Genomic DNA, 8,856 nt, shown 5'->3' on the forward strand with positions numbered 1-8,856 from the left:
CACCTCATCCTCTGGGGCAGTAATCCTGCACACGACGTTCTTCTTGTTGTTAAGCGCGCTGCGCACCAGATTTTGTCTTGAAACTGATCGAGTTGCCAAGAAGCATGTCGATGAAGACGCCGAGGAGGAGAAGCCTGCCGATGACACGGTCTTCCTCTGGCCGCCGACACTCGACGCTCACAGCAACAAACAATTTTTTTTCTCATGATTGGCGCCCACCAAACCATTCTTTATCACTCGGCGAAAGACGCATTGGAGTTGGGGAGGATGAGTCGGCGACGTTGGAGCCAAGCCAACCCAGGGAGCTTTTGACGCAGAGGGGTTGTTCTAGGCCGACGTGGGCATTAACAACTTGGAAACATGTTAGCGATACGCGTCAGGTACGCACGAGAGTTGGTCCGGAGAAGGTATGCACATTTTTCTATGGTACAGTGAAGCTCAGCAGGTAGTCGGTATCTTTTTTTTCTAACAGAGGATCCGAAGGATCCAGACTTTTTCATTAGATAAGCATCGGTGTACACTTTACATCAGGCCTCCAAGAGAAACAAAAATTCAACTTAGTCAGTGACTGCAAAGAGGACCCCCGACAAAGAAGAGAAAACACGATTGGGTGCAAAACAACTCCTTCATGGTTCCAATCTCGCCATCATCGGGGACTACGCCACTTGGGACGACGGGGCCTCCATAGCCCTATTTCCGCAGCGACGCATGCCTAAGAATGAGACCATTGATACCGCCACACCTGGTCAGAGTTGCACTACCTCCCCCTAAGCATCAAGGCCAAAAGGACTAAGAGTGGTCGCCCTTCAGCTGGAAGAGTCGATTGCGAGGCGGTGGAGGGTGGCAGCCGGCGTGCATCGTAGCTCTGCCACAAAGACCTCGATAAAGAACACCAACCTCATTTGCAGCTTCCATCTCCCTTCTCCTCATCTTCTTATCCACCAAATCAGACGGGTCTAAGCTTCGCCATGGAACCGGCAAGGGGGCGCCAAAGTATCCCTCGCCGGAGGTAAACTTTTTCTCAGCCTCTTTGCCACCTGCATGGCCCCAAGGGAGAGAAGAAGATGCCCCACCGATGAGACCACCAGATCTGGGAGGCACCTTAGTGACCGTGGAGAAAACTTCACCTAGAATTCAAAGCACCATTCCACCGAACACGAACACCATGGCTACCGGCAGCAAGGGAGATGGAGGCCACAAGGGGAGGGACTCGCAAGGGGGCAGGGAGACCGGCAGAACGGGAATCCTAGAGGAAAGAAGCTGCAGCTCGGATACAGGAAATTATAGAGAGCAGCCTCTACTTTCATGAACACATCTTTTGCTACAAATTTAAACAACCATGAAGTGTCTGTAATAAGAAGGGCATAAAACACGCTGGTGAGGAACATAGGGTGGAGGCAAGTGCACAAGGAAATAATAATAAGAGCAGGCAAAAATAATGCAAACAAAACAGTTTCTTAACTGTCAACGAACGAGAATACTGACCACTGATCAGAAGATGCAACTTTTTCATGAGAAAGCAAGATTATATAGACGAAGAATCAGGCAAATCTAAAGATCAAACACAAGAGCAAAAGAACCAGTGGACAACAGATACATAATCTAAGTAAAACATCCGTTACATCACCAGACATCTCAAAACATAGTTCCCAGTATCACGACAAATAGGTCATTAACAGCAAGACTCATCGATAAAAAATAGTGCGGCTCTCTTTAACAACACAAGACCAGGTAGGGGATAACAGCACCAAAAATTTAGAGCTTGTCTTCGAAATCGGATAGAGGGGTCATCTGCTCCTTGAGCCCCTTCCTCTTGCGGATCTCCGTGACGAGCGTCGCAGACTGGGTGCCGGGGTCCAAAGGATCAGAAGCCATGATGTCCCAGTGGTCAAACACACACTGGGGGAAGGCCTGGCCGGACGTCGCAGCCCTCAGGGTGCTTGAGAACCCAAAGGACTCGATGACGGGGAGGTAGGCCTTGATGTTGTAGAGCGGGGTACCTTGCCTCTGCATCTCCTCGAACACGTGCCCTCTCTTCTGATTCAGAACACCATAGATGCCACCAAGCGCATTCTCCGGGGCCTGGATTTCAACCAGGTACACAGGCTCCAGCAGCCTTGGCTTGGCAGTCAGCTGAGAAGCATAAATGACCCTCCTGGCCGTGGGAATGACCTGACCACCACCCCTGTGAATAGCATCAGTGTGGAGAACAACATCACAGACCTCGAAGCAGATGCCACGCATGTTCTCCTCAGCCAGTGCACCTTCCTTCGACGCCCACTGGAACCCAGCCACAACAGAGTCCTTGATTTCATTAAGATACTGCACTCCCTTACACATGTCAACAACCATGTTGGGGCCAGTCGTCTCAGGTCCAAAGCACCAAATCTTCTTGGCAAGATCCTTGTCCCAGCCAAACTCCTCAGACAGGATCTTAGACCGCACCTTAGGATCGTCACGTGGGCCAATGCGCCCATCATCAATGGCCTCAGCCAGTCCCTCCTCCAAGGGGCGAGCTTCCATGTAAAGACGGTTGTGCTTGTTCGGGGACTTGCTCATGACTGTACGGCAGGACTTCTCTAGAACAGTCTCACGGAAGGAGACGACAGGAGGGGAAACAATGATTTCAGCACCACCCATGAAGTCATCCTGCAGATCCTTCAAACAGATTTCAAGGTGAAGCTCTCCAGCTCCAGCAATGATATGTTCACCAGACTCTTCAATGGTACAGAGAACCATAGGGTCAGACTTTGCCAGACGCTTCAAACCCTCAACAAGCTTGGGAAGATCAGAGGCCACCTTGCACTGAACAGCAACACGCACAACAGGGGACACAGAGAACTTCATTGCCCTGATTGGGCAGGCATCAACTTCCTTCTCATTTGTCAGGGTTGCATTCTTTGGGATGAACTGATCCAAACCAACCAAAGCAACAGTGTTACCACAGGGAACATCCTCAACAGACTCTTGCTTCTTTCCCATCCAGATAACAGTACGCTGGACACTCTTCACATACAGATCCTTCTTCTGGCCAGGAACAAAGTTGGGACCCATGATACGGACCTTCATGCCAGTTGCAACCCTCCCGGCAAAAACACGTCCAAAGGCAAAGAATCTACCCTTGTCAGATGCTGGAATCATCTTGGAGACGTACAGCATAAGAGGACCATCAGGGTCACAGCTTCTGATAGCATTTGCATATATGTCATCAAGGGGGCCCTCGTACAAGTTCTCCACACGGTACCTCTGGGCCTTTGAAGGAGAGGGGAGGTGAAATATCATCATCTCAAGCAGAGCACGACTGGCAGGCAGCCAAGTTTGCATCACACGCTTCATGAGAGCCTTGCCCATCAAGTCCTTCTCATCATTCTTCATGGTCACTCCAAGCTTCTTCAACATAGGCCACAACTTATCCTTCTGATCATTCATGCAGGTGGCTATGATTTGCTTGATTGGCTCATAGCAGAACTGAACGAAACCTCTCTTGCAGGTAGCTGTCCCGGTGTTCTTGGAGGTCCATTTCTTTGTGGCTGGGTCGAAGAAGTTCTCACCCCACAGCCTCTCCATCATCTTTGCCTCGTCAACTCCAAACTTGGAGGCATACATCTTAGCAAAGTTTGTAAGGGTGAAAGCCCACCCATGCAGACCAGCAGAGAATGCAACAGTCCCCTTTTCAGGGTACACTTGGACATCACCAAGGAGCACATCTTCATATGTTGCCATGATGACATTGGCATTTTCGATAACACGGGAGAAAGTCTGATATGCTTCCTCACCTTCCACCTGAAGCTCAAGGAAGCATCTGTCCATCTTGTTCACAGTAAGGACTGGCCTAATCCTCTCACCAAGAGCTTGGCGCAGCACAGTTTCAGTCTGCACACAGACACCCTCAATACAGTCAACAACCACCAAAGCTCCATCAGTGATACGAAGAGCAGCTGTGACTTCCGAAGAAAAGTCAACGTGGCCAGGTGAATCAATAAGGTTGATCAGGTATTCATCCCCATCGCGATCGCCCTTGTACATCTCGAGTGATTCAGGAGTCATCTGATAGAAAAGAGAGATACCCGTGGATTTGATTGTGATACCACGCTCTGCCTCATCTGCACGGGTATCGGTCATGCGAACATCACCAGCAACTTCCTGGGCAATAATCCCAGCAGCTGCCACAAGGGAATCCGTAAGCGTAGACTTGCCTGCAAATATGTAAATAATCTGTGAGAACAGTGCACGAACATCTTGTTTGATGGTTGAACACAATCCATATGATTACAAATGAAAATAATAGCTTATAAGACAGAAGTAGGACACAGCAGTACAGTAAATTCAAACAATCAAGAAATAAAAAGGTAAACATAAGGCGAACCAGCTATTTAGTAACATGGTTAAACAAAATCTAGTGGGACATTGCAAACAACACAAATATCAGGAAATCAATTTAGAAGTAAGTACAACCACATGAACTTCATATCATAGAAATTGTAATGCATTCAGCAAATAGCATCAGCAAGCACCAAACTGGGGAGATTCTGAGGCCTGGGATGATGTGTCAATAGTTACATTTAAGCTTATTAAAGCAGAAATCAATCATCATAGAATAAACAGTAACAGTAGATTCCAAGACATGAAATAGGATTTATAGGTTTTTAGGGATGAAAGTAGTTATTATTTCAAAACAATGCTAAAGCAGCTAACTAAATTTAGCCAATTCAAAGAGATACGGTTTTGAAAATCAAAACAGTAGAATGAGCAGGCTACAAGAACATCAATCAACAAGATCCTACTGAGTAAACTCAATAATGTCACTGTTCAGGCACATACCGTGGTCTACATGAGCAATAACCGACATGTTCCGGATATTGTTCTTTTTGTCCATGATTCCACGGAGCTCCTCCGCTGTAAACTTCACCATCTTGACTGTGTTTGAATGTCACGCTGGAAATATGGTTCCTGTTCAAGGAATAGCAAGCTATCAGAATCAAACAAGAATCAAGTGTAAATTAACAAATATATGAAAAATCTGACACTAATATAACAATACTCTGCCCAGGTAATTAAAATCACATTTGTCTAAATCAAAATTGCTACCAATATTGTTGTATGCCCAGAAGTCAGATGCACTGCTACCTTAATATTTTAACTAACACTTCAACCAACAAGACCTGATGAAGTGAAATATATATATATCAAGCATATTAAAACAAAAATGCTTGAGCCAACACTAGCACCAACAGACCATGATCTGAAAACCTAATTGTCCAAAGTACAATAGCCACAAAGCAATTAGACCAGCCAATGTTTAAGAAATAAATGAATACATCATGAGAAGTGTAGATGCAAAAGCTGGTGCTCCACAATTGAAGGAGCTACACAGCTATGAAGCAAAAACAGGTAACCAACTCACTTAATAAACCTTCAAGAACTTCCAGGACTGCAAAACTAATAAAGGGATAAACCATAGAGAAACTTCACCAGAATAAATCATGTAGGAATTGCAAAACAGTGTAGTAGATGATTACAGGCTAAGACAGGACTTGGGGTAAATGGGATGGAGCAAAAGTTATTTGCAACGGAATCACAGTTTTATGCACAATTGTTGACTGCAATATCATGTAATTACCGGCATATAAACACTAAAACAATGGCACATAACAGTCATTGAGTTGAACTTTGCAAAGGTGCAACCATCCATACATGGGGAGGACTGAGGAAACACACAGAAAATACTCATATAAACGAAATGGTCTGGTCAGAGAGAAAGTCATGCAGAATGGCTGAACTAAAATAACATAAAACGCTGATGCACACAGAGAAGTTCATGCAGAACGCATGTAAAGGCAGCGGAACAAACCCGACCAGGTACCACAGACAGGCAAGCGAGCAAAAACCCTAATATACTAACAACCCCGTGAACAAACAGCGTAGCGAAATATCCAAAACCAGCACCGGAACCACAGATCCGCGCCCTTGGATGCCGCACATAAATCAGCCGACGCGTATACTCTCGTCAGAGCGAAATCGTTCCCCGGAACAGGAGAGCATGACGAACGAAACAGCAGATCTACGGCGCTTGGGGACAGGTAAAAGTACAGACGAACGACGACAAATCCAGCAAAGGGAACTGCAGCGCATACGGCTACCGAGGGGGACTGGAAGCGGTGAAATCAACCAATCGACCAGGTAGAAGCTAGTACGGACTACGGAGAAGCGACCGCGCAGGCTAAGCAACCGGAGATGCGACGCGCGGGCCAAGCTACCGGAGAAGCGACGCGCCGACGAAGCAACCGGAGAAGCGAGGGGGGCTGGGGGAAAGCGGGGAGCGGAGGTCCGGCTCACCTTGGGGTTTCGCTTCCGCCTCCCGAGTCGAGAGGCGAGAGTCTGGGGGATGAGGAAGCGGCGGCGCTCCCGGAGAGAATGGGAGGGGTGGAGGGAGGGAGGCTAGGGCGGCTTCGCTTGCCGGTATATATACTGGTACTGTGACGGGCCAGATGCGCGAATGGGGAGACGGCGATCACGCGATTACGGCCCAGAAGGCCTGTTTGGGTGGAGTCAGGCAAGCGGCCTGGCCCAAGGGAGGACCTTTTTTTTTAACACCCCAAGGGATGACTTTTTGTTTTTGACATCCCCCAAGGATGACCTGGATAGACGTGGCGAGAACTTCACACGAGATGAATAAGCTTTGCTCCGGACAAAAACGAGATGAATAACCAACATTCCCTGAAAAAACAAAAAACAAATGAATAAGCAACACTCAAAAAAATAAAACGAATAAGTGGCTCTTTTTCGGGGAATGCCGTCACGGCTTAGCTTTATTTCATGTCCAACAGAATACATCATTCAGCAGCAAATTGGCCAGGAGCTCCGTCCATACTAGCTAAGCCATGAGCAACATGGTTTAAATCATCGTGCAAAGTGCTTGAATTTAACAAGGGGAAAATCGGCACATATATTAGAACAGTCATGGACGATCGGTGTAGTAATGACCAAAGAGCACATACCTAACTCCACGCACTAGTGATCTGGTTTCTGACTGATTGTTTATTTGAGGTGTGATTTGTTCGTACAAGGACAAGTGATTTGTACGTACAAATATAGGTGGTTGATCTGCACGTGCAAGTTCAAGATCTGTTCGTGCAAGTTTTGCTTGTGGCTGGGAGTAGTTGGAGTACCATCAAGGATAATGAAACTCATAAGCTGGAACTGTCGAGGCCATCCTTGGTGCCCCGGCGGTTCGCTCGCTTCTGGATATTCAGAGAAGGCATAGCCCGGATGTGTTCTTCCTGTCTGAGATGCACCTAGTTGATCTTCAGGCAGATGAGGTTAAGAAGAAATTAAAGATGGACCACAAGATAGTTGCTCCAAGTCTAGATGGTCGAAGAGGTGGTCTCTTGTTAGTCTGGAAGAAGGAGGTGAGGATCTACTCCCAGACAACTACATTAGACTATATTGATGTGTCAGTTGAAGAATCGAATGGTGACATTTGGAGATTGACTTGTTTATATGGAGAACCTAGTTGGAATAACAAGGACCGTACCTATAATAATTTATGTGAATTGCATTCAAAATAGATCTACCGTGGACAGTAATAGGGGACTTCAATGAGATTATTTACTCTTCTGAAAAAGAAGGGGGGCCCTCGGCATCAGTCAAAAATGCAAGCGTTTCAAGATGCTTTATCAGACTGCTCCCTAGAAGATATTGGTTACGAAGGGGATAAGTTTACTTGGTTTTGAGAAGGAATAAGAGAAAGACTAGACCGGGCAGTGTCTAACCAGTCATGGGCGCAGATGCATCCTTGGGCAGGATTGATAAACCTGGAGATGGGAAAATTTGACTATCGGCCTATTTGTCTAGACACAAACCATCTCCGTGATGTAGCTAATGGCCAAAGGAAGGAAAGAAGACTTGAGGCACGTTGGTTAGCAGAAGATACAGTGGAGGAAATCGTCCGAACTGCATGGCAAAAAGTAGTACACAATGGCGTGTGTCAGAGCATCCAAGACAAGCTTGAGTCTGTCCATAATGATCTGCATGTGTGGGATCGGACGGTACTAAAAAATTCACGATCGAAGTTGAGGAAAGTTCAAACAGAACTAGAGAAGCTCATGCGAGCTCATATGAACGATGAAGTTAAGGCGAGGCAGAAGGAACTTACAGTTCTTATAGAAAAACATACTGGAACAAGACGAGATATATTGGGCCCAAAGGGGCAGGGTGACTTGGCTGTGACATGGAGACCGGAACAGTTCATATTTCCAGCTATCGACATGGAGACCGACATGTAGATATTATCCAATGATGTGTTGCCATCCTATGATGTCTGAGTAGATTTTCGTTGTCCTATCGGTAATTGGTGAATTGCTATGATTGGTTTAATTTGCTTGTGGTTATGTTGTTGTCCTTTGGTGCCCATCATATGAGCGCGCGCGTGAATCACACCATAGGGTTAGTTGTATGTTGATAGGACTATGTATTGGAGGGCAAGAGTGACAGAAGCTTCAACCTAACATAGAAATTAATGCATACGGGATTAAAGGGGGACCAATATATCTTAACGCTATGGTTGTGTTTTACCTTAATGAACGTTAGTAGTTGCGGATGCTTGCTAATAGTTCCAATCATAAGTGCATAAAATTCCCAAGTCAGGGATGACATGCTAGTAGTGGCCTCTCCCACATAAAACTTGCTATCGGTCTAGTAAGGTAGTCAATTGCTTAGGGACAATTTTGCAACTCCTACCACCACTTTTCCACACTCACTATACTAACTTTATTGTTTCTTTACATAAAACAGCCCCTAGTTTTTTTACGTGCTCTTTATATTCTTGCAAACCTATCCCGTTACACCTACAAAGTA

The 8,856-nt window shown here is 46.2% G+C and overlaps 1 protein-coding gene across 1 annotated transcript; it reads right to left on the reverse strand.

Annotated features, from left to right (window-relative positions):
• Nucleotides 1–1,576: 1,576 nt before the first annotated feature.
• LOC125531160 (elongation factor 2-like) lies at nucleotides 1,577–6,431 on the reverse strand (the record flags this gene model as incomplete). Its single annotated transcript, XM_048695574.1, is given in 3 exon segments — nucleotides 1,577–4,196; nucleotides 4,822–4,950; nucleotides 6,337–6,431. Coding segments are annotated over 2 exon segments (2,532 nt in total). The 3' UTR covers nucleotides 1,577–1,755.
• Between the last annotated feature and the right edge of the window lie 2,425 nt (nucleotides 6,432–8,856).

Source organism: Triticum urartu, unplaced genomic scaffold (genome assembly GCF_003073215.2).
Source record: "Triticum urartu cultivar G1812 unplaced genomic scaffold, Tu2.1 TuUngrouped_contig_6850, whole genome shotgun sequence".
NCBI lineage: Eukaryota > Viridiplantae > Streptophyta > Magnoliopsida > Poales > Poaceae > Triticum > Triticum urartu.